Raw genomic sequence first — 24,972 nt, forward strand, 5'->3', positions numbered from 1 at the left:
GATATGAACACAATATCAACATCTGATTCCATTGGTACGCATCCGCCTCATCCCATCTTGAAGGCCTGTCACTAACTTGCGTAGATTTTTCACACTTCTTGCACCAACCATGAAGCTATGAAGCGACGCTGTACTAACAAGCTCGTCGTAGGTAACTTACGTTGTCGTTGTACTTATGCTCCGTCCATCACATTATGGTAAGACGCCTTTCTCTCCGTCCCTCCCCTCCCCTACCTTATGATGACTTCTTACTATCTATTGTTCTATCCCTGAGTTCATCATGATGAACAATCAATTCACCTTGGAGAACTGATCTGGTTCCCATCTCTCCGCTTTCATCTTAAAATCAGCATGGGACATGGCTGACCAGCATTGACAGGTGCATGATTTATGATTCATGAAGAGTAGATGAATAAAACCATAATACCCAATTTATACCTTTTAGTGATTCATATTGGCATTCGTGTCGGCGTGACGTGCTATGTATCCAAGTCTAAATAACCTGCCTCCCAAGTGTAATACCCATCACAAACACCACAACGCCCATCGTGGTCGTTTGCGTTGCCCTGTTCAACCACTGACGGGTGGTGGTCTGGTCATCACCACTAGTGCTTGACCTGCAGCTTCGCGTTCATGCCCACGATGCATCGGATGAGATCCCAGTCATCGTTGGCGCCCACCCAGTCTGTGACAACAATACCAGTGCTGGCAGAACCAATCTTGAGCTTCTTGGGACCCATGCCATCCTCACCGTGGCGTATGCACAAATACTCAATCACGGATGGGTTGACCTTTTGAGCAATGCGCTCCGGCCAGCACGTGGCGTTGAAAAAATTGCTCGCGCTCAGGAAGTTGACAAAGAACGGCGGGATGGCGGCGCCCTCCTTGTGGCCAGTCATTCCGCTGATGAAAAAGTTTTGCTCAGCGGCACGCTCGAGCTGGCGACGCGTGTAGTCAATCTTCTTTTCGATGTTGTCGCTCTCGGTGATCTCGTAAAAGTCTTGGACGCGGATGAAACCACCACCACACTTGCCGTCCTCGCAGTTATCAGGCCAAGCAGCCGCATCGATGCCCCAGCCTCGGCCGTCCCAGCACGACTTCTTCATTTCGTTATCTAGGTTAAATCGGCGGATGATAACGATACGTCCGCGTGCGCGGCCGAGAGTGGGAAGCTTGGGCTCGGTCCACCAACGGTTCCGCTTCTTATCGACATAGCTGGCCTTAAGGTACTTTCCGAGCTGTTCATCGTTTGCCTTTCCAGTGCCCTCCCGCTTGATGCTCATCAGGATAGTCTCACTGGGGTTCTCGTCAAGGAACTTGTAGATGTCTTCAAGCATGTCCTTGAAGTGCTTGGTTCCAGTCAGGGAGATGGGGAACACGCTATGAACCAGAGCAAGTTCATCGTTGTCGGGATTCGCGGAGACACGGATGTCAAGGAAACGGACGCCATTGCGCAGCTGTTCTGGGACGCCAACGGCTTGGCATCGAACCGAGGGGAGGGCGGTGTGGCAGGTGGGCGAGTTGTGAGTTCCTGGAATGGAGAGCAGCGGGAGCGGCCATTCATCGTGAAGCTCCTTCATCCAGCTGTTGAGACGGGCGGAGGAAAAGATGGCAAGGAAGGCTCCATTCGAAGTGTAGACAACTGTCAGGTCGTGCTTACCGCCATCGAGCTTCTTCATAACAGAAGACTTCTTGGATGGACTAGGAATGTCGACCTCGTACTTGTGGTCCTCATATTTGAAGGTAAGGCGAACAACCTCTTTGTGCTTATCAGCGGATCGAATGTTGGTGTCTTTGGTCTTGAAGGGTTCGATCTTCACAGACGCCTTTTCCTTGTGGATCGCATCGCCTTTGGCATGGGTTTGGTGGGAGCTGAAGTCGGTGGCATTGATGAAGCCAGTGACTTTGCTGGTCACGTTTGAGAGGATGTTGCCCGTCGAGACACGTTCGCCCTCGAAGCGTTCCACCTCGATAAGCTCAATTGGGTTGATGGTGAGATTTCGAATGTTGAGGTTCGCCATAGTTGCGGTTGTCGCAGGATAAATCGTGGTTGGAACAGAGGGCGTACGAACACCTGTAGGCGCGCGAAGACTCAAGGGAGGTAACGACGGCCAGGCCGAGAACAAGTTGAGGAGATCGACAATCGGCAGAGAAGTTGATCTCCCAATGTTGAGGTGAGCTCAGGAGTAAGGGCAGGCTGGGAGGAGGGGCAGGGGCAGGGACAGAAAGCGGCTCCTGGCGCAGGGACGAGGGTCGAAACCATGGATGAGGTGGGGAGCTGCCCCAAGCAGAGATCAGCGCGCGGGGTCAATTGGACATTCGAAGCTCAGGGCGGGGACAGCGTGGCAGGGCAAAGCGGCCAAGACGCGGCGAGAGGTGCAGAAGCAGCTGAAAAACGACCCTGAGAGCGCTGAGGCTTCTGCTCTCCCCCACCAGTCCGTCCGTAGCAATTGTACTGTATGGCATCCATGTCCGTGGGTGTCGGCGCTAGGGTGGCCAAAGAACCCTGCATCCAGCCAGCAGTATCCCACGGTTCCAGCACGCGCCCTCGACCTAGAGGGAGCCTCGAGGTGCTCTTTCCTAAGTGTACCAAGAGGTAGACGGCTACCTGGCAGATTTGAGTTCTTCAACGGTGTCAATGACGTGCTCAGGTCGAGCAGGTGGAGGATGAGAGGAGGATTGCCAGATCCATGATCAATGCAGGTACCGTAAAAGCTCCAATAAAGCCCGAGTATTCCAGGGCAAGTCCCGTTGAGTAAGTTCCCGTCATGTATTGAAGGTTCTCGAAAGTGGCATCCCGCTAACATGGAACCAGCCCCGATGGACTGGACTGGCTTGGGCTGGCTGATCCCGATCCTCTGAACTGGGATCGCGATGGAGGAACCGAGGGACAGGACGGCCGTGCGCTTCTGGGGAGACCTGGGGAGCTACCATTCCATTGGTAGGAGACGGGCGCAGAATAAGGGGTGTGGTGATGTTTGACTGTGCGAGGAGGAAGGAAACGCAGACGCCATAGCGTAGTAGGCGCGATGACGGCGGGTATGGCGTTGACGAGCACACAGTTATTGACCGAGATACGACTGAGGGCGCTAATCGAAAAGGCTAATTCTTTGAGATATGGCATGAATAGAATAGGAAGAATCTAGAAAGGGCCAATATTAGCAACAGTTCAACCAAAAGAAGTGCAGAGGGGGACAGTACTGGGAAGGCAGGGTCACTGGTCCATGATTGGAGATTGTAGGAGAATTGCGACACTCGAATTTGCAGACTTCAAATTTGCGGAGTTGGTAGGTGAAGAAGAGAAGAGAAAGTTGTTTCATTCGTCAATTCGTCATAATTTGATTCCTGCCTCGTCTGTAAACGACTCGTTTCCTGTCCGATGAATGCCCCTTCCTCCCTTCTTTGTGCTACATGCCAGCCTCCAAGCTGCATCTGCCTAAACTCCAAAAGTCACCAGTTCTTGGTCATCCCATCCCCATCCCCAAATGCCAACCAGCCCAAGGCCCAATTTCCTTGTATCTTGCTCGCTCCAACTTCGGTGTTAAAGCCCAAAGACTCAATCCAAAACGCTCTCGGAATTCACCACGCTCCGTAACAGATCCAGAACCGATTTTTTTTGCCTGAATAGGAAAAGGAAACAATGAAAACCAATTTGCATCATCCCTCCCCGATTAATCGCCAGAAGGGTGGCGGATAGTATGGGTGAGCGGGATGAAGAGTGTGAGTGTCGTCTTCGACACCCAGAGAAAGGAATTCCAAGCTCTAAAGGTAGTGAAACTACCATATCCAAGACCCAGTACCTTTGCTCACTCGCTGGCTCGGCGTCGCTTTGCAGCTGATGCCTCCTCCTCATCTTCTTCTCGGGGTCGTCGGAGTGGTGCTTCAGCTCGGCGTCGAAGAAGCTCGCCGACGACCTCGCGGCTACCGACAACATTGCCAGTGCCTTCAACGACAATACCAGCATCAACCTCGATCTTGAGAGGCCGAAGGCAACCTGACTCATCGATCATGGGGATTCCGCATCTCCCAGAGCTACCCTCGTTCAAAGCCTGAACGACAGCTCTGGAGATAGCATTGGCTTGCTCCGCAGGTGTTGCCATCAGGCACACAATGTTGTTGCTGCGTGATATGTTGACTGCAGTGTTGATCCGCAGGCAGATGGATGAGCTATCTTCGGAAACCTCATCTTGATCATCGGCCACAGCACCAGGGTGAAGGGTAGCATAGGGGGCTTGCTGCTGCTGGGACTGGATGTTGTGGATCATGCTGGCAAGCCCTTGTCGTGCCTGGATAGCACGGGCTGTAAGAGCAGTGAGGTCGGGTACTCTTCGAGGAGTGTATGCGGGAGGAGGGGAGTTGTCCTTAGGAACGGTGGTCTGAGAGTCCTGGGGCTGAGAGGTGTTGTTTGGGGCATCCATGATGTTGGATAAAGTGTTGATGTGAAAGGAGGAGATGGAGATGAGGCTGGAGTTTTTTACTTGGATATCTGGAGTGAGACAGAGATATATGTGAATCACTGGCAAGAGATGTTGTCGAGGGTGGATGGGTGAGTTTGTTCCTGAATCAGATGTGACAGGATTGTGACGACAGCGAGGTCATATATAGAAGTTTTTCAACGATGTGATGTGATACCGCGACCACAATGGGCAAAGAAGAATGACCGTAGATGGACAAGTCAATGAGGCGAGTGAATCGATTTAGACACACCATGGTCTCGACAGGTTGCTCAATCAGGCTCGGCACGCCCGCTATGCTAGGGCGTGACTGAGTCGTCAACACACTATAGATAGGTGGTTGCCCACGCATTGGCATGGACTTCTGGGTCGGCCGAGTTTAACGGGTCGGCGCTTGCTGCGTCAAGGACGGACTTTAGACTTGCTCTTGTGAGCATCTCTCGCTGCTCTATCATGTATTCTGCTCGTCTCAAGGTACAAGCACTCCCCCTCCACCACGCGGCTTGAAACCAATGCGAGGGCCACCCATTGAATACCATCTCCGTGGAATGGGATGAGCTCTAGTACCGGATAGGGCAAGGTTAGTTGCAGGCGAAAAGTACCACAAGTAGCATTGTGGTTTTCTGTGGATCAGCTATTCATGCCACGGCGTTTGCAGGGCAGGCGGGCAGGCGGGCAGGCGGGCAGGCAGCCGGCTCATTGAATTCGTCTTTTTGGCGTTCCGTCTTTGTTGGGTGCCTGAGTGCTACCTATTCAAACTGCCGGCCGCAGTCTCCACTGCAATGTTCCTTCAATGAGGCGAAACAGCGAGGGTTCTGGCTGGAGACATCAAAGCATACAACGTCCCGTGCATTAGTGTCGTCATCTCTCGCGTGCATCGTCGGGACGCCGTCATATAACCCTTGATAAACGGATGGGAGGTAGGCAAGGGGTTCGGAGAATCAACAAGAGCCAAATCACGCATGCCAAGGCAGACGAGGACTCGTCCAAAGCAGAAAGGATCTATCAGAAAAGGGAAAGAAAAGAGGGTGATCATCACTTTCCACGCTGTGATCAGCATTGTCACCAATCTGAGACAGGAGTGGCTCATTCCCGGCAGCAATAACGTGTGCCTTTGCCTTGGCTGGGGTGGAGGGATGCCTCAAGTCTACTGTCTAAACAGACCGGCGAGACGTCGGCGGGTGTGGGTTGCGGACACGGAAGGAGTTGGCAGGTGGGAAGGTGGGGCGCGGCTTGACGGGGCTTGACGGGGCTTGCAGCTTCCTATTGTCCCCACGGCGCGCTTGCTATTGTTGTCCGACAGCCCCTGCCAGCCCGCAGTCCCGACCGGCCGGGCTGAATAGGCGCACGGGCACCTGCCGCCTATTGAGCTTCAGATTAGGTCTAGCGCCCGCGCCCCGGACCCGGGCAACTTCGCCTGTTGTTGACACACGACTGAATATCACTCCACCAAGGAAGGGCCCAAGATGCAAGTGCACATGGCGCCCTCGCCCAGCCCTTGGGTGGTGTGCGGCTTCACCTCTGGCATCCGCCCCCTCCTACAGATCCAAGCCAAGCGACCTCCCGGCCGCACCGACTGCCAAACCATCTCCTCGGTTCTGTTGTTTGTCCAAGCTAGGACCGTCCTTGGTCCCCATTTCGCCCCCTTTTTCGCCTTTTTCGCTTCCTCTGCCTACATTGCCCAGTTTACGGATACCAGCGCAGTGACTACGCTATAATGGCGTGCCGGGATGATCCTCTGCTCATCCGGTCTGCTGGGTTTGGGTGGACAAAGCCAGGCGGTGGCCAGTGCTACCGTGGATTACTCCGAACCTCGCTCACGGCCGTGATAGTGTGCTATTCAGAAGAGAGAACAGGCCAACAGTGTCTGACAACTCAGAAGTTGAGTAGCTTGGCCAGCTAAGCATCGTCATTTTTCACTTCATTTCCATCCGACGAGCATCGGATGGGGTAATAGCACGGGTATTTCGCTTCAGTCCGACACACAAAAGTTTGGAAACCTGGGGCCTTGTCCTACATCCTCACATAGGCTTTCGTCAGCAAGTGCCGATGCCTGTTTGGAGATTGGCTGCTCATCTGCGGCTGGCCTTGATGGCTTGACTCTTGTTTCAAGCAGAGGGCACCCACCTCCATGATGAGACTCCCTTGGTATCGCTGCTACGTCTTGTCCTTTTCATCTCACACCAGGTTCACTATCTACGAGTTCCAACCCTGTTGGGTAGCTTTGGTACACGCCCCCCTCTTCACAAGTTGTTGGGAGAAATGCACAATAGAGATTTCTGACGAGGAGATGGATCATCCGGGAACCGTCTTGAGAAGAACAACAATCAGCTGGACGCAGCGGCTGGCGTCATGAGCTGAAGCAACTTTCAGAAGAGGGAGCAGCCAGGGTGAACTCCTCAAATCAGACGACCAAGGGGCTTCTCGCCCGGGAATGTGTGCTGATAAATATCCCATGGTTCCTATTCGCTTAGCTATCCTCTCACAGTTTTAAGTTGTGGCTGTTCTCCATCATCCCAAACACTACGTAGTAGGTTAGGGATAGCCTACCGACAGCATCGATCCTGCCCACCGGCTCAGGTGGCAGACCATGTCGAAGCCTGCTCCCAAGTATACCAATAGTCCAAAGCGGTCCGCAAGGGCCAACCGCACCCTCGGTTACCAGGTTAAGAGTGCTCTTTCTGGTTCTCGCTATGAACCCCTGGCTTGCTCTCCGGCATGAGCTGATACCCATAGATTTCGTGGACTATTTGGTTCTGACACATAGTTCTCTCAAGGTATGATGCTATTCTGACCTTTACGACCTTTGACAAGTTCACGCTGTCGGTTCAACTTGTGAAATTCCGGATCATGCCTCTACCTCCCTTGTCTATGCACCTCGTGCCAGCCCTACCACCTATAGCCTTTGAGAGCTACCAAGGAAACAGCTCTATGCCAAGGCGCCGGCGTTGTCTTGGGTGCAACCAGGATGGACGACTGGGAAAGGCTCTCTGATTCTCCGGGTGAGTGGGCTGCAGAAGGGACTCTGCGGGTGTGGCACTCACCGACCTCGCACCCAACCTACATAACGCCTTAACGTTTGTTCATCCTCGTGGTATACGGGGCTGCAACTGTACAGACGACAACTTCCCGTCCCCCGAAAACGCGGCCACGGGCTCTATTACCGGCACTTGATCCTACGCTCGCAACCCTCCATGGATGCAACTCGATCATCCTAGGACAAGAACTAGTCCCTCTTTAGGAAGGAAGGAAGTATCGTTCTTTGTGCCGCGTGGATGCCAATGTGTATTGATGCCTAAATACATAGACCTGTCACGGAGAAATACGTAATATGACGGAAGGAAAGATTTGCTTTCCATTGGCGCACGCAGCTAAGAGGGTGGTTATTGAGAACAAGTTTTGACTCAGGGGACTCACAAACTGCCTTGCCAGCTTGTTTTCTTGACTCGAACACAGGAAATATGCCCATGATATGATACCAGCCTTTGTCTCACCAGATCATCAACGGCAGGACGAAACGCAAGGTCATGAGACAGAACTTGAGAGATAGGCTATTACGACGTTCAACATGACATCGAAAACCATACGGCAGGCCAGACTCCTGCATGAGATGAGTTCCGAAACTGACGCCCTCACCTCCATCCACCAAGCGCCGGAACAGCTCGCTTAACGAACCTTTGGCATAAGTGGTCCAGAACGAACGGCAGTGACATGGCAGATCATTACTGGATCCTATCCGAGTAGGCTTCTCTCTATGGGCGAGCGTTTATTCGCTTGCGCAAAGGCGCGGCTGGGCCTCATCGACAGCCTCACATCATTCACCTCCTCAAGCAGACTTCCCTAGTCTCGGCCAGATTCTCTTGGCCTTTTTTGTCGCTCCAACGCATGGCTATCTTCTCTCAAACTCGATAACCGTTCGATTCTTCCCGCTCGCTGCTCAAGATGAAAACGGACAGACAATAACCGTCAAACGTGATCAAGCTGGGGTCGAAGAGTCCAGACCCGGCGGCATGCCATCCGGAATAGGATGTGACGAACTCGACAATTCCTTACGGTAAAAACGGCTTGAAGGCTCCAGGAAGACAATGGCTGTATCTCTCATCTTCACCTTGATTCGCCTGTTTGGATCCAGGGGCAATTCCACTTTCCCCATAGCCCGCCATGAGGCCACTTTATGCTCAGAGTTTCTCTTCTCCCCGTTTCTGGTGTCCCGTATGTCGCCTCCCTGAGCCACGCCGAACCACGGCTCGTCTGTGGCTAGTAGCTCTGAGGAATCCTGGCGTTGAGCATCGGGCTTGACTGGAGCTCAAGGGTCCCTCTCCCTTGCTTGAGTGAGACATGCTGGTCATCAGGGGGAAAAACTTGTGCGGCAGAGAGTCAATATAGACGGTCCTGTGCCGGGAGTAATGTGATGGAATACCGAAGGGTCACGGTCGACTTTCAAAGGTGACATGCCGGCCTCCGGGCTCCGCTCTGCCGAACTGGCCTCGAAGATCTCTATATATGGTCTGTCCCTATATTGTCCTATCTAGCTTGGACCAGGGTTGGCCATCACAAGCGAGTCCTTGTTAGTTGTTACACAACGCAGGGAGCCATGAAGATAGAAATGACATCACATTTGAACCATTGCCAAAGTCAAAAAAGCAGAACTGTTGCTGCCTATCCGGATGCTTCCGCCCTGACAAAGGGGTTCAGACACCTTCTAGAACTCAACCTTGAGAGGTATTTGTAACGCCAACTGCCGAGTCCGGTCACCTTGAAGTCGCCGTGGAGGGGGTCGAATAACGGCGTGCCGGCTATGTGATAACGGTTTGAATTGCCGGCCATGTATGTGTGAGAAGTGAGACGTCCCCGAATGGGTTCCCGTGAGGTTCCCGTGTGTAAGATTGCCGGCGGCATTAACACAGCCGGGTATCAGTCAGACAGAGAGCAGCAAGGTTCATCATGTCCGTTTGCGGCCATGAGCCTCATGACAATGAATGTCGCTCCGTTGTCGGCCGCCGTTGACATCACATGTTCGATTTGCTTCACATGGAACTTCACAGGGATCAAGACTATCAAGAATGACCGTGAACTTGGTTTCTTTCATTTCATGGTTCTGGCTGCCGTCTACTACCGCAGCCACAGGACACATCTAATTGTCGCCCTATCTTCTCATGCCTAACCCAAGATCGAGGATGTCGATCCATCCACCGCCATATCTCAGCTCTCGCCCGCTTACTGCAAAAGCTCGGCTAGAGATCCAGGAAAGAAAAGATGTTGAAGTTCTTTTGTTTCCCCGTCAAGCGCCACGTTCATAAATATGTGTCGTGTCTCTTTTTGTCATCCCCTTGTCATCAGGGTATCGTCGTAATGCAAGTCTTTGACTTTTTGCTTCGCCTCACAAATGCAGGTTTGCCCTAAAATGTCTTTGTTGAAAGACGCCCACTCCATGCCTGGTATATCGCGAAAGAAATTTCCCGCAGCCGTGGAACCAACATAATGGTTTTTTGGAAAAACAGAACAAAACAGAAGCCGGAAACCGCCCGCCCTCCCTTCCGGTGGGAGATACAAAGGTTTCGTTGAGAACCGTACGCCGCCTTGAGTTGCCAAATCAAATGGACTGATTAAACATCTAGGATGAATATATGCAGAGAGCTGTTGAATACTCTCTTTCCTTCACGAAACTTCGCGAGGTTGATGGCTTAGAACTTGAGCTCCTTGGGCTGCTCCCAGCTGAAGCTCTGGTTGGTACCGAAGTGACCGTTCTTGGCCGTCTGGAGGTAGATGGGCTGGTCCAGGTTGAGCTCCCTGACGATAACACCAGGTCGGAGGTCGAAGTTGTCCCGGATGATCTGGACGAGCTCCTCAGAGGTCTTCTCGGAGGTGCCATAGGAGTCGACGTAGATGGAGAGGGGCTCGGCGACACCAATGGCGTACGAGAGCTGGACAAGGGCACGTCGGCAGAGGCCAGCGTTGACCAGAGACTTGGCGATCCATCGGCCGACGTAGGCGGCAGATCGGTCGACCTTGGAGAAGTCCTTGCCGGAGAAGGCACCACCACCGTGGGCACCCCAGCCACCGTAGGTGTCGACAATGATCTTGCGGCCGGTCAGACCAGCATCACCCTGGGGACCACCAATAATGAAGAGGCCAGAGGGTTGAATCTGAAAAGACTTGTTAATATCAAATGACTCACTGACTAATGGTGATCAAGAACTCACGTGGTAGATGGTGTTGTCATCAAGGTACTTGGCGGGGATGACCTGCTTGATGATCTTCTCCTTGATCTCCTTTCGGAGAGCCTCGGTGGTGATATCGGGAGAGTGCTGGGCAGAGACGACGACGGTGTGGACGCGCTGGGGAACGACAGCGCCGTTGTCGTGGCGGTACTCGATGGTGACCTGGGTCTTGGTGTCGGGTCGGAGCCAGGGGAGGGAGCCGTCGCGGCGGGCAGCGGACATGGCAGCGTTGAGCTTGTGGGCGAAGAGGAGGGTCAGGGGGAAGAGCTCAGGGGTCTCGTCGGTGGCATAGCCGAACATGATACCCTGGTCACCGGCACCGAGCTTCTCAAGGGCCTCATCGTAGTGAAGACCCTGAGCGATATCGGGGGACTGCTGCTCAATGGCGACGAGCAGGTTGCAGGTCTTGTAATCGAAGCCCTTCTCGGAGTCATCGTAGCCGATGTCCTTGATGGCCTCACGGACGACCTTCTGGTAGTCGAGCTTGGCCTTGGTGGTGATCTCGCCAAAGACCATGATCATACCGGTCTTGGTGGCAGTCTCGCAAGCAACCTTGGAGAGGGGGTCCTCCCGCAGGCAGGCATCGAGAATGGCGTCCGAAACCTGATCAGCGATCTTATCGGGGTGGCCCTCGCCGACAGACTCGGACTGGATGAATGTTAGCGGGGTCGAGGAGGGGAACAATTGATGCATGAAGCCTCGGTTTAAGACCGTGGTGGGAATGCCGATGAAGGCCGGGCTCGGGGTCGCAATCTCGGGGGTGGGCGAGACAAGGAGAGACCTACGGTGAAGAGGAAAGATCCCTCGTTGTAGTGCTTCCAGCTGGAAAGCTCGGCGTGGACGCCGTTGGTGCCGTTGGTAACAGACATTATGTGAGATGAAAGGGAGAGGAGGATGAGAGGTGACGGAAAAGCTGTGCCGCGCGGGGAAGTCTAACTGTGATGACCGGGAGAACGGAGTCACTGGAGACAGATTGTTAGATATATATCGACGATGAAGCAATTGGGATGAAGACGTACCACGGAGAGTAGACGCTGGAGAGCCGAGGGGGGGATTGAAGAAGTGGAAGAGGATGTAGAAGGAAGAGAAGAAAAAAAGAATCGAGCGGGAGGTGAAGGAAAGAAAAGGCGGGAGGGAGGGGGATGTGCGAATACGTCGAGCAAGTGGGGGGTGGGAATTTGGATCGAGTCGGGCACTTTTGGACTCAGGCAGCTTATGTCACTTTGCACGGGAATCAAGGGGCAGTGAGACCTTGACGTTGTGCGAATGAGTCGAATCAATTGACGAGCTACTATGTACATATCTGGCCCCTACCTACGCAGAGCAATGCCTAATGCTACATGCGAGGGGCTGGTTCAATGGATTGGCTTGGCTTGGCTTTCTTGTTGGAGCAGGGGACGAGAGGCGGGGATGTCGAAAGAAAAAAAAAAAAAAGTTGTTGACCGGCCGTCGGTCGCGGCAGTTTGTTGATCTACAGGGCCAGATATTAAGAGAGTACATGCGTCCACTATGGGGAGCTAGCGTGGAGACCATGTACACATGCTATCGGCAGCGGTAGCCGTCATGGAGGGGTAGCAGAGCAAACTTGGAGGGGGAGGTTCTTGATTGTCTCGGACGCCGAAATTTGCAGCAGAATTGCGCCATCGACTTGCCGCCCGCCGTTCCTTGAACCCAGCCCAACGAGAGGGCACGGAACGTCTTCTATCCCCGCTAAAGTACGCTGGGTTCCTGGGACTGGTAGAACCTCAATGACTGGCTGCCCCCGGGGGCACATGGGCTGCCGTGCCGAACCAGTCGGCCTCGATTCCTCCTCCATGACCACCCTGGCCAGTACCCTGACCGCCTTCCATACACGTGCGCCGACGTCCGAAGAGCGCAATCGGGCGGAGAAGCACGAGGGAGGGAGGTTAATCGGGATGAGCCATGGGCATGGACATGGACGGGGACGTGGAGCCATCATGATGGCCGTTTAGCCTGGGCATGATGGGGCGGGGCAGACACTGAAAGTCAGCGAGGGACCGGAGAGTAAAAAAAAATTGCCCGCCATAATGCCCGGGACAGGGTGCGAAAAGAAAAAAATCTATCCCAGCTCTTTTTTTTTCACACAACCCCACCTTGCCCGACGACGTCAAAGTTTGACCACCTTCACTCCCGCGTCGTCACCGTCAACTGGCATTACTGTATTCTCAAAGGCTGTGTAGCACTCGCTGACGCCCAACCGAGCCGGGAACTGCCTGTAGCCACTACCTAGACCTTGCGCCTCTGCACGTCCTTGACACAGTCCCCGGTCTCGCTTTCATCCAAGGACTGGACCCTTATCAGGCGGGGCAGCTTAGATAGCTCGGGGTACCCAACGGGGAAGCTAGAGGTGATCGCAGAAGCTCCCCTGTCGCGTCGACTTGACGAAAACACCAACCCCCCATCATCAACAATCCCCGGCTTCATTCAATATGAGCAAGTTCGGTGCCATGGTCATGGGCCCCGCGGGCGCGGGAAAGGTACGTTGGGCGCGAAACGAAACCCTTTCTTCTCCCTATTGTCATCATCATCATCAGCCTTGACTCACTCGAGTCTTGCATCATCATGCCCGATATGCGGTCTTCAATTGCGTGCTTGCTACTCCCCCAACGTCCCCTGGCTAACCGGCTGTCGCCTGCAGTCCACCTTTTGCGCCGCCCTCATCACTCATCTCCAGCTCAACCGCCGGTCCGCCTTTTACGTCAACCTCGACCCTGCTGCCGAGACGTTTGAGCATCAGCCCGACCTTGACATCAAGGAGCTCATCTCCCTCAAGGATGCCATGGAGGAGGTCGGCCTGGGGCCCAATGGCGGCCTCATTTACTGCTTCGAGTTCCTCATGGAGAATCTCGACTGGCTGACCGAGGCTCTCGACTCTCTAACTGAGGAATATCTAATCATCTTCGACATGCCAGGCCAGATCGAGCTCTATACACATGTCCCCATCTTACCTGCATTGGTCAAGTTTCTGTCGCAGCCTGGCGCCCTCGATATCCGCATGGCCGCCGTCTACCTCCTCGAGGCTACCTTTGTCGTTGACCGCGCCAAGTTCTTCTCCGGTACGCTCAGCGCCATGAGTGCTATGCTGATGCTTGAGGTGCCTCACATCAACCTTCTATCCAAGATGGACCTCGTCAAGGGTCAGGTCAAGAAGAAGGATCTAAAGCGCTTCCTCACTCCTGACGTGGCCCTCCTTGATGACGACCCCATCGAGCGTACGCGTCGCATCACAGAGGGACCCGAGGGCGAGGACGATACCTCAAGGCCGCCAGATGAGAAGGATCAAGTCATGAAGGGCGCCAGCTTCCGTCGTCTAAACCGTGCCGTAGCCGGTTTGATCGAGAGTTTCAGCATGATCAACTATCTCAAGCTGGACGTGACCAACGAGGACAGTGTAGCGGCTATTCTGAGCTTTATTGACGACTGCATCCAGTTCCACGAGGCCCAGGATCCCAAGGAACCGAACGACGAGGAGTTTGAGGATCAAGATTAACGGTCAGATAGTGACTACGAGGGGGAAAGGGCACATTCAGGGACATGGGATATCAAAGTTTGGATGGGATCTTGATAGTATTGCATAGCGCTGGCGTTATTTGCGTCGTTTAGTACGAGACCGAACTGAATAAAGGCATGGTCGTCCATGGTCTCAACTCTCGCCGAGACAATCCAGCTTTCCGTCTCTTTCTGCCAAAGTATAGGTAATTATGTAGGTAGTCTCCTTTGTGTGCATATCTTCGTGCGTCGTTCCGAGTTTTCCTATCATGCGTCCTTCTCAGGGTATCCAAATAGTTGTTGCTGTTCTCGGCAGGACGGAATCATCGCTGGTGGTTTGGTTGTTGCTGTGGTCCGGTCATAAAAATCATTCCTTGTCGCATCATCATCTCGACCTCGCTCCCGATTTCGTTCCGCCCGAACCCGCCATGCCCTGCTGGGCCTCGTACTTGTTGTACTCCTCCAGCCAGACGTCCTTGATGACCGCCAGGTATCCCGCCACCTTTCCTCCCGCGATGGCCATGTCCTTGGCGCTCTCAAAGACGCCACGCTCCCACACCCAGGCGGCGATGGCGAAGAGGATGGCCCAGGTCGCGATGCGCATGGCCAGCCGCGTCCACCACATGAGAAGGCGTCGGATCCAGTTGAGGATGATGAGAAAGGTGGCGAGGACGAGAAGGGAGGCGATGACGCCGACGAGACCCTGGTTCTCGGCCATGGCTGTCATGAGGCGGTCGAAGAGTGGTTCGATGATGGGGGCCGCTGTATCGAGGAGGTTCTGCGCCTGGACGAGGACGTGGCGCAGGAGGATCTGGGTGGGCGCTCGCGGGTGGAGGACGTGTTTGTTGATCGAGTCGACAAGATCCGGCGGCAGGAGTGCCGAGAGGAGACTCGTTGCCAGCGTCGGCGATTCCATGTCTGCGACGACGACGCCGTTTTGCGATGTCTTCTCTTTTTTGTGTCTTTTGTGCAGCCGGAGTAGACCAGCGCGCCGTTGTAGATGGGCGGGACAAAGCTAGTATCGCTGGGGTTTTGGAGAAGGTTTGGTAGGATTTGATGCGTGGCTTTTTATTAGCGGTGTAGCGGTGCAGGGTAACTTCCGCGCTCTTGGCCAGGCGAATGGTGAAAGGCAGCGCACCATCACGTCAACGGGATCGGAGAAAATAATGGTGACATTGAATGCTATGGAAAATTGGTGGTTCTTTCTATATAAGTGACTTGTTTGTGTGAATGCGAATACCCGATCGTGATGGACGGGAAGATGCATTCGCTCTTTACATCTTGACATGTGACAAACCGATCCTAGCTAACACAGAATTCATCAACCAACCTGTAGCCGCTCACCCAGTGAAGGGAAGCGAGACCAGGGTTGCTTGTGTGGTAGGTATAATTACACATTTAATTCGTTATAAGGCACGAACATGTAGTTTGGTATACTATTAAGTTTATGTACTCCTTGGCATGCCTTTGGACATGGTCACTCTATGGTACAAAAAGAAACAAGATGCCCAGCCAAAATCAGCAAAAAAAGAATTTGTAGGAGATGAGGGACAAGGGATTTGAACCCTTAACCTTCAGGAAATTCCAGTGCACTGGAATCTGACTAATGTGGGAATTAGAATTTTGAATTTTAAGTTGAATGTCTTGTAATGACTTACCGCGCTACCGTTGCGCCAGCCCCCCGTTGGTGAACATATCGGTCCTTAATGGCATAGAAGAGCCATTCAGAGTGTCGCCCGTTTCTCTCTGCTGGAAAAGAGATGGTTGATACTTGACGATAGATAGACTGCAAGACAGCAGCTCTGTCATCGCTAACCCGTCTCGATTTTAATCACCAGGTAGTCAGCAGCCTGATATATCCGTCGCATGAGCAATTACCATTGTAAGCGGGTGATTGATGAATTGTGCCTCGTGCAACACGTGTGTTTGCGCAAGGTCACAAATGTTGCTAGGGTTTTGGATCCTCTTGGTCTCAACCCAAGTCTGTCTGTCATCTGACAACTATAACAACTGGTGTAGATGGCAGCCCGTCAATAATATCTCGATTGAAACGTCAAACAGTGGAAATTCGCCCCTCTCCTGGGTAATTGTCACTCACCAACAAGGAGAGCCCACACAAACAACAGTAGGGTACAACTGCATGCAACAACTCAAGTAAAGATGATTCGCTAGACTGAAGGGTATCGAACGCGAACCTGATCTAATCCAAGACAGCTCTCAACTCCGTTTGCTCCAAACTAGAGCACCATATGTAGGTTGTCCGCCATGCAAAGCGCCGACCCAGACCTACACCAAAACCACCCCCCATCTAACCTTGCCCATCCCAAGTTTGAGGCCGTATCCCAACATCAACATTCCTCTAGCCCTTCTAGTATGCGCCGTGCTGCATCAATCCTCCTCCGGTACATTCGAGCCTCTGAGCTGGCCCTCGATGCTTCCGTCAATCCCAGGACGCATTTGCCGAGGCTGGCCACGAGCCTTTCGACCAGGATCCCATCTTCCTTTGCCAGCCCCTGCACTGCAGAAGACCTTCCGCTGCTCTGCCCACTGCCCGTGCCCCCCAAATTGGTTGCTCCGTTCATAAGCGTCTCCGAGATTTGCTTCAGTTCTGGATCCGGAGACCCGCCAGGGGTACTGTCCGTCGGTGTCAAGACCCCGGTAGTCGGCTTGGACTTGTTGACAAGAGGGAAGCTTCTGTTGGTCCCTGTCGACTCGAACGATGAAACAGACGGTCGATGATTAGACGAAGCGACTATACTATTAGTCGGCCGGTGAACCACCGTGTTGCGTCGGCCATGAGGTTGATGAAAGTCAACAGAGTTATTCCTGGAGCTGTGGGTGCTGTTGTGCGGAAACTGGAAGCCCCCGAACGTGGTACGCTTGGAAGTAGGAGGCCCATCCGAGTCTTCAGGCGTTTCCAGAATAGTCTCAGTCGTATCGTCAATTGTCGAAGTGCGGCTTGCGCGTCCCTCGGTTGCCGTCGCAAAGGTATCGAATGAAGATATCGTGTCGATGCTTGTCCTTCGGTCAAGGTCAGGCAAAGGACCCCGCGTCGTCTCTACCGAGTCTTCTGAGCTCACGCTGCCCCAGCTCCCTCGTCGTCCTAGTCGCTGCTGGCTGATGGTCCCCATTGCGGAGTGAAGAAAGAAGTGCTCGTAGTCGAATGCATCCTCGCGATCCTCGTGCGAGACAGGGTGCTGCAAGGTATCGTGGTATAGGGACTCGCCGCTCTCGCTCTCATAGTCCACGAACTCGCCCTCTTCGTCATCTTGTTCGCCCTGAGGATAATTTTGTAGATCGCCCTCCAGGTCATCCTCTACATTGTCTGGTACGTTATCTGGCACGTTATCTGGCGCGTTGTCCGGCACATTGTCCTGCGGACTGTATTGCAGATCGGGCTGTACTTCCTCACCCCCTTCTGCTCGTACTTCCTCCAGGTTGCCTTCCCAATCCTCGCACTTATTATCGACCTCATCGACGCCATTCGACTTTGGCTCGTTCTTGACGACAGGTTCAGGGTTTGGTACAGGCGTCGTTCTCCCCTCAACGTGCGCTTCCTCAGGATTGGCTTCGGGAGTGTCCTCATATTTGACACTTGGCGCCTTTTCTTCCGGTTTGTTAACTTCTTCCACCTCCTGATCGGGCGTGTCCTTGGCATCCGCGTCGTTGTTAGCCGGATCAGTGTTCCAGGGAGCCTGCCAGGGCACTGTCTCAGGTCCAGCACCCTTAACCCTCCGAGGCTCAAGGAATCCTTGATCCCACCTCGCGTGAGTAAATGGGCTGGGTGTCCGGAGGCTCTGTAGACTGCGGCGTTTTAGACTATCGGCTCGTGCTTGTTCTTTCAGACTCGAGATTTTGCCTCTTAAATCCTTCATCTGATCTTTCAAGTCGCGAACTTGCGCAACTGACGCTGATCGGGTTATATCTTTGTCAACAAATGAGCCAAACGTTGGGCTTTGCATGTTGAAACTTTGAACGCTGTCCCGATGCCTGTTGCCATTGAAACCATCTTCATCCTCGCTCGGGGCTTCCAGTGTCGTATCCAGAGCATATAGAGGAGTTTTGTACGTTGAACCGCCATATCCCCCCAGTGCATCAGCGCTTCTGGACGAAGTCAAAGGTTGGCGGTAGCCTCCTGCAGCTCCCAAAGCACTAGCAGATCGCTGAGGGTATCCAGAGCCGCCAAACTCGTCTTGTAAACTGATGTCACTTTGCATTCTCGAGTGACCCATTCCTAAAGGATCAGTGGAGTCTTGGAGGGATGTCGCAGGTCGGACGATCGGGGGAGATGGTGTTGAGCCGTCAGACATGGGAGAGTAGAAAAGTGAGCTTCTCGCTCTCGATAGGTTTCCTTCCATTGTCTATAATATCATTAGCACAGCCTCCTAATCTCCAAGGCGTAGACCCTACTGTTAATCTTTGCTTCGCGTTGGCTAGGATCTGCTCTGCTCTATCACTAAGAGAGCTGGTGGAATACCGCTCCTCGCCGATAGCCTGTGTACGGGGAACACGAGCGGCCCTGGGCTCCTGCGCAGGGGTTCCCTCGACATATGAGGAAGCCATGCTCTCCTCATCGTCGCCCTGGAAATTAATATCGTCAACACTGACGGAATCGTCAAAGTCGGCAAAGGGGGCACCGTGGCCTTGAGATGTGACTGTGGAGTTGGATTCGAGCGATGACCTTCTCTCGCGCGACAAGATTTGTGACCTCGTCTTGATGCGCGACACGCCCATTGTGGACGAAGGTGGCATAGTCATAGTAGGGTCATCGTCAGACAGGTGTGACGAAGGGCGGCGCTGTCCCCTTCCAACAACACTCTCAACCTCGGTCACCTCGCCGATATCCGACAGCATAGTTCCATTTCCGTAGATGATAGGTGTTGAGGGGGTCATGTTCATGGGTCCGGCGACAAAGGGGTTTTGCGATGGAGGGAGGTGATAGCGCATGTCGTTTGTTCGGCCATTGTTCCACATCAAAATGGGAGACTGGGAGCGATCATCGAGGGACTCATCGCAATCGTAATCGGGCAAGATCATATCGGGATTCGTCAGAGTGGGCGATCCAGGCACAGGCCCGTAGTTCAGGGACGAGCCAGAGCCTGATTTTCCATGGCGGACATCGCGACCGTGAGCATGCATGGCCTGCGCTGCCATTGTGGTTTGACGTTATATCTTGGATAAGGGGCTGGACCAGATAACTCTGTTGAATGTTTTGATCGGGGCGAGTTTGATCTCTGTAGGCGCGTCGATCAAGCCGTCGGGGGGATTCAGGACACGGTGCCAAGTCAGAACTGGACAGCCGGCCTCAAGTCGGCGACGCACGCAGGTTGACTTGCAGAAGGCTTTGTTCTCTTTTTGCTTGTCGGCAGCTGGGCGCTTCCGTGATTCGATAGTATTGGAGGTCTTGTCTTTGGTGACGTCCGGTTAGTCGACAGATGGCACCGTGGCGCAAAAGCTAGAAGCGGCGGCGGGTGGAAGTCAGGATGTCGATCTGACAAAGAAAAGAAGCACGAGGTGATAGCGAGCGAGCGACAGGTGAGTAGAGACGAAAGAAAGAAGCAGCGCGGAGCAAGAGACTGAATCGAAGAAGGCGTTCTAGTAGCGAAAGACGCAGTCAGCGAGAGGCCAATTTGGCATGTCTAAGAACAGGCTTGAAAAGCCAAGGGGAGGAAGATGGATGTCGAAGTAGCAAAAAACTGGAGATGTGATGGTGATGTACGGTACGTCCGTGAGGGTAGATAGGTACGTACCAATTGGCAACTCCCGGCATGGAGCTTTCAGCTCGGACGGGCAAGCGATTATGCAGCTTCAATCCAATGGATGGAGCCCTTCTTCCCCCCCGCGCGCGCTTGTGTCTGCGTCCAAGACAAGACCTGAGGATGGCTTGCTTTCACAAGAGGCAGGCGAGAGAAGCGCTGGCTTTAGCCGAGACTCGAGAAAAAGCTTCGATGGCGCTGGTCAGGAGTGGTGCAACGGGAACGGGAACTGATGAGGAAAAGCTGGCCGTGGAATGGATGGAATGAAGCCTCAGATTGCGGCGGCGTCAAGCCCCCCTCCAGGGACTAACGGATGGAACGTTGGGGACTTCTAATTAGGGGACCTTCAGCGTGGAATTGAATGTAGTCCATGTGAAACGGGAAACACGGGGGAGCCCGCTTTGTTTCGCTGCTTCTTTCGAGACCAGATGGATGGATGGACACCTGGCTCTTGTTAGCGCGTCCCCTTGGTCTTGATTGGCGGCTTTTGCTTTGTGGGATTGAAACAGAAGTAATATTAATGAGGTCGCAGTGGGAAATCAAGCACGAGTTTTCGCGTCGGAAGCCTTATGAGGACTCGCGATGGGTGCTACTCTGAGATCTGCTCCGTGCGACACGCATTGCAATCTATCATCACAAGAAAAAGGGATGGCCGCTCTAGATGCGAACCGAGTCCGATAATAGAACCATTATCCGTCGTCACCAAAGAGGTAGGTACAGTAGCCGCTGGCCCTTTTTCCAATTGGGTATGCTCCGGTACCATGGATGGCTGGTAGCATATGGAGATGTTGCACCAGTTAATTTCCATTCCATCATGGACAAGGATCATGGACCAAGCACCAAGGACGCAAGGACGCGTGGGAGAAAGGGGTTCCCCATCGTTCCCGACCGTTCACCGCTCTCCTGGGACGACACTGGACGAAAATGGACCACCGAGGTTCGAGGCATGTGTCTATCTACCCTTTTTGATGGTTGTTGATGGTTCTCATGAACTTGAGATGGTTGTGGTTGAGATGTACCGTTCAGCAGCCGACTCGGGCTCTTAGCGTCACGACCGGTCCAGTGCGACATGGTGAATATTTCGCTCCCGATACCAAGTGATGAGATGCGCAGGGCGAAATGTGCCAACGTGGCACGCTCTCACCTTTTCAATCTCATCACCATTGTCCAATCCCCCGTATTCCAGATGCAGCCTCAACTGCAACTCTGCGGGGCCAATGACTGCCGAACTGGGTCATGATGGAGGGCGGCGAATATTGGAGGAGTCCAGATGAGACAACTTGTCATGTTTGACGAACCGCTGAGAGTCAATGGGAGTCGACTTGGCTTTTCGAAGCCGCAACTGTCATTTATCAGTTTGAAATGTAATACAAACACAGGTATTATCGGGATAAGCTATCTCGATAACGCTTCGAGCATGGGACCTGTCAGCGATCATGAGATCTCATAGATGGATTGTCATGGCGAATTGCTCATGAGTCGAGTAATTAAAACCCAATTGCGATTTTGCCATGTCTCACTGGTATTTTCAGAATTTCTTCATGGCTAATCGCAAGATTCCCTCCATGAGCTCGGTTGTCTCACTGGCTGTACATGATACTGAGGCAGGGCGTCATCACAGCGGCCGCATCTCAACCCATTGATTGTGTTGAACAAAGTCTCATGTCGTACCATTCTCCCAACTTTTCTGATTTATCCCATATCTAGTGTGACTCCCGAATAAATAAAAGCATTTTCCTTTGTTTTTGTTATCTCAAAGTTTCAAGCCCCAAAACATTCTACTTTTCCATGGTCTAACCCAAAGCAATCGCAGGTATCATCTCTCAAAGCTCCTCCAATCGTGAATTTCAAGCATCCAGAGACGACATCTAGTCGTCAGCAAAGGCCTCGGCTCGGGCCTCGATGTTCTTCTTGTCCGACTCATCCTTGGAGGGTCGGTTGGCGATGAGGCGCTAGCCGGTCAGCATCCATATAGTTATGGGGGATCACAATGTCTTACCACAAGGTTTCTCAACAGAATAGCAATAGTGACCTTTCCAACGGAGGGCACATAGATCGAGGCCTTCTCCTTGATGGCGGGGCCGTCAAAGTTCCTATACGAGGAAAAGTTGATGCAAACAGCACCATCACGGATGAGCTCGGTAGGGACCTTGAAAGACTCGACGGGGACACCGCCGATAACGACGTCGCTCAGAGGAAGGCAGTCCTTCAATCCCCAGCCCTCCTTGTCCTCGACCTGGTGGCGGGGCTTCTTGATACCCTGTCCTCGGGTGAAGAGTTGAACGCCAGTAACATCCACAGAGTAAACGGTAGCACCGTCGTTGGCGAGAAGAGCGGCAAGGGGACGGCCGTTGACCTCTGATCGGTTGATGACGGTGATGGTCTTTCCGAAAAGTCGGTTGCCCGAGGCCAGGATGGGGTTGTAGATCTGCAGGTACTCGAGGATCTTGACAACGGCAAGAGGAGTGCAGGGGAGAATCGACTTCTTGCGGTTCTCGGGGGCATCTAGGAATCGAATGTTGTGGTACATGTTGTGAATGTGCTTGTGTCGAAGACCCTCAACGTCCTTGCCGAGTTCGACAGTCTCCTGGACGTACTTGTCGTGGGTAGGGTTCTGGGGGAAGATGGGGTAGTAGACGATCATGCCGTCGATGCTCTCGTCATCGTTGGCCTTCATGATCTCCTCCTCGAGGAGCTCCTTGTCAACCGTTCGGAGGTCGAACTTGAAGCCGCTATGCTATACATCAGCGCCAAGCCCAGGGGCATCACCCGACAGACAGGCGACAGTCCGCAGGAAAATCTCACTTCTCTTCACACGTCTTCTTGGACCACTCGGCGTACTTGACGGCGGCGGGATCACCATTGGCGAGGAACGCAGCAAGCGTGGGCTCGCCGGGGTTGGAACCTTGAACCTTGGCCAGTGTCTCCTTGACCTCGGTGAGGAGTCCCTTGGCGATGGTGTCGGCGGTGATGACCTTACAGGTCTTGGGAACTTCAGGGGCAGCCATTGCGACTAAGTGAGTCTCAGAAATGGTATTATATCTAGAGATAGGTGTCAGTTTGAATCTTGAGGACAGGACGCCTCTCACTCACGATGCGTCACACTGAGGAACCCCACTGTTCTCGTTGAGAGCTGGTTGTTACGCTTCTGACGAGGAGCATACGTCAGTGCGACGCACGTGATGAGGGGGAAGAGACCAAGAGATCAGCAAAGAGCCTCATACCTTGGGGATACGGCTTGGATCAGTTACTCCAAAGATGGAAAATTGAAGAAGAGAGAAACAATAATTCTCGGACCCCACCAAGAGAGAGTCCGATCATGGAGGGGCATTTCGAGGAATTATCGCAGAAAAAATTCAGACCCCTCCTTCCCTCCACTCAGAGCCCGAGTTGCCCCTCTTACCATCTCCGGTTTAGCGCCGAGAGGCATCGCCGCAAGTGAAGCTTTAGGTGCTTCAAGTTTCCGTGATCATTTCAACCATGCGTCATGTCTTTGCATCTCCAACGAGAATCTCGGTCAAAGAAAGATGGAAAGCCATTGAACTCGCCAGCCTATATAAGACGAGAAACACGGATTCGCCGCGAGTCAAGCGAAATTTTGGACCATTCGAGCCTCATTCCTCTGAAGATTACGAGGTCTAAGCGACGCGCCCAGCGTCCTGCGACAAACACAGGGCCAGCCTCATCGACGCTCCATTGCTTCCAGAACCGACAGGAATTCCCAAGGGATCAGAAAGGGAATTTGGGTTTTTGGCGCTCAACTGTGAACCAGTTTCAAGTTTGAACGTGGCAGCCTATCGCAGTGTTTTGCCGAGTCGTCGCATGCTTTTTGGTGGATGTTTGGGTTTGGCTAGTCGCCAGATAAAAGTCTTGTCAGGTCTTGAGCATTTCACGCCGCCAGGGAAACTGAATTGACTGGATTGAAGGAGCGAGTGCTTCTCTTGATGGCTTGCTAACTGGGAGGTTCAGCCTTTTTCTCTCGCAGTTCCAAGACACACTAGGCACGTGGTTTGGCGCAACAGGGCCCTCTGCGCCCGTCCAGGGGCAGCGATTGCCGGCCACGAACTCTTCTTAACCATTGAGCTTTCCGCCAAAGGTCAGATTCAACGATCCGATTACCGGGGATCTATGATAAATCTCCCGCCTGTCCGGGATCCAACTCTGTTTGACACGACGACACCAACTCTCGACGGCCGCAACGAGATAGGACTATTGGTTAGCGCCTTGTCGCCCTTTATCGCCTCCTACCTATATATTGCCCCTACCCCGCCACAGTTTGCTCCGCGGAGATTCACAAACCATCTTCTTAACACCACCACGACCTTATCTCTCAACTGTTGGACACTAGCCATACATCGGCCAGACACCGTCGCAGCGCCCCCAGGATCGCGCCAGCCTTGTTCTTATCACCGTCTTTCGTTGCCCGTTACTGCGTTACGTCAGGACCCTGGACCAATGGTAGCATGATTATTTGTCTCTGCACGATCTGCTTATCATAGATGGGGAGCTTGAGCCGCACCTAGTGGTGTCGGTCAGGCCAGTACCGTCGGCATATGGCCGTCTCATAGCCTGCTTGTGGTGCAGGCCTTATCTTTGCCATGCCCACGCAGGAACGAATCCTTGGAATTGCACCTCTTGAGACGCGGGACCTGGAAGTTGCATAATCACCGTTTGCAGGGAAGCTTCATATGTGGATTGGCCCTATTCTGAGGAGTGATCCCCTATCGTTCCTGGGCCAGGGTTTCAAAAGACAGATCGCTCGCCGTATAAGGGTAACCAGATAGTCTGTTGAAAAACTAGACTACACGAGCTTCAGCAGCCGATAGGCGTCACTCCAAATCAGCTGTACACGGACTCTAGGTGGCCGTTGCCGAGGCTAGTTCCTTGTCCGGCTCAGGGGACAGTTGTTGTAGCCCCGGAGGCTCTGTCACTCCCACCAAGACGGCCCGCTCTAACCCCCGTTGTCACTCCCGTCGTTATCGGATCAGCACGGAACCGTGGGGAGGAATCTGGTTCAAGCATCTCCGGGCT

The 24,972-nt window shown here is 53.3% G+C and overlaps 7 protein-coding genes and 1 non-coding gene across 8 annotated transcripts; 1 reads left to right on the forward strand and 7 right to left on the reverse strand.

Moving 5' to 3' along the window:
* Window positions 1–605: 605 nt before the first annotated feature.
* Window positions 606–2,021, reverse strand: LRP88_08448 (PLC-like phosphodiesterase; the record flags this gene model as incomplete). The annotated part of the gene is made up of 1 exon (XM_083244954.1): window positions 606–2,021. The coding sequence occupies one exon, from the start codon at window positions 2,019–2,021 to the stop codon at window positions 606–608; it is 1,416 nt and encodes a 471-aa protein (XP_083099448.1).
* Window positions 2,022–3,806: 1,785 nt separating this feature from the next.
* Window positions 3,807–4,418, reverse strand: LRP88_08449 (uncharacterized protein; the record flags this gene model as incomplete). Its single annotated transcript, XM_083244955.1, has 1 exon — window positions 3,807–4,418. The coding sequence occupies one exon, from the start codon at window positions 4,416–4,418 to the stop codon at window positions 3,807–3,809; it is 612 nt and encodes a 203-aa protein (XP_083099449.1).
* Window positions 4,419–10,138: 5,720 nt separating this feature from the next.
* On the reverse strand, window positions 10,139–11,544 carry LRP88_08450 (S-adenosylmethionine synthetase; the record flags this gene model as incomplete). The annotated part of the gene is made up of 3 exons (XM_083244956.1): window positions 10,139–10,600; window positions 10,658–11,323; window positions 11,461–11,544. The coding sequence occupies 3 exons, from the start codon at window positions 11,542–11,544 to the stop codon at window positions 10,139–10,141; spliced, it is 1,212 nt and encodes a 403-aa protein (XP_083099450.1).
* Window positions 11,545–13,125: 1,581 nt separating this feature from the next.
* Window positions 13,126–14,186, forward strand: LRP88_08451 (protein GPN3; the record flags this gene model as incomplete). The annotated part of the gene is made up of 2 exons (XM_083244957.1): window positions 13,126–13,173; window positions 13,335–14,186. The coding sequence occupies 2 exons, from the start codon at window positions 13,126–13,128 to the stop codon at window positions 14,184–14,186; spliced, it is 900 nt and encodes a 299-aa protein (XP_083099451.1).
* A 384-nt stretch (window positions 14,187–14,570) lies between these two features.
* LRP88_08452 (Apq12 family protein) lies at window positions 14,571–15,101 on the reverse strand (the record flags this gene model as incomplete). The annotated part of the gene is made up of 1 exon (XM_083244958.1): window positions 14,571–15,101. The coding sequence occupies one exon, from the start codon at window positions 15,099–15,101 to the stop codon at window positions 14,571–14,573; it is 531 nt and encodes a 176-aa protein (XP_083099452.1).
* A 628-nt stretch (window positions 15,102–15,729) lies between these two features.
* LRP88_08453 lies at window positions 15,730–15,868 on the reverse strand. The gene has a single exon. It is a non-coding gene; the product is annotated as a tRNA-Asn (tRNA).
* Window positions 15,869–16,533: 665 nt separating this feature from the next.
* On the reverse strand, window positions 16,534–19,339 carry LRP88_08454 (uncharacterized protein; the record flags this gene model as incomplete). Its single annotated transcript, XM_083244959.1, has 2 exons — window positions 16,534–18,546; window positions 18,596–19,339. The coding sequence occupies 2 exons, from the start codon at window positions 19,337–19,339 to the stop codon at window positions 16,534–16,536; spliced, it is 2,757 nt and encodes a 918-aa protein (XP_083099453.1).
* Window positions 19,340–21,809: 2,470 nt separating this feature from the next.
* LRP88_08455 (methylenetetrahydrofolate dehydrogenase (NAD(+))) lies at window positions 21,810–22,949 on the reverse strand (the record flags this gene model as incomplete). Its single annotated transcript, XM_083244960.1, has 3 exons — window positions 21,810–21,893; window positions 21,941–22,673; window positions 22,747–22,949. The coding sequence occupies 3 exons, from the start codon at window positions 22,947–22,949 to the stop codon at window positions 21,810–21,812; spliced, it is 1,020 nt and encodes a 339-aa protein (XP_083099454.1).
* Window positions 22,950–24,972: the final 2,023 nt, after the last annotated feature.

Source organism: Fusarium phalaenopsidis, assembly GCF_050370095.1.
Source record: "Fusarium phalaenopsidis strain FUZ10S chromosome Unknown contig_32302, whole genome shotgun sequence".
Taxonomy (NCBI): domain Eukaryota; kingdom Fungi; phylum Ascomycota; class Sordariomycetes; order Hypocreales; family Nectriaceae; genus Fusarium; species Fusarium phalaenopsidis.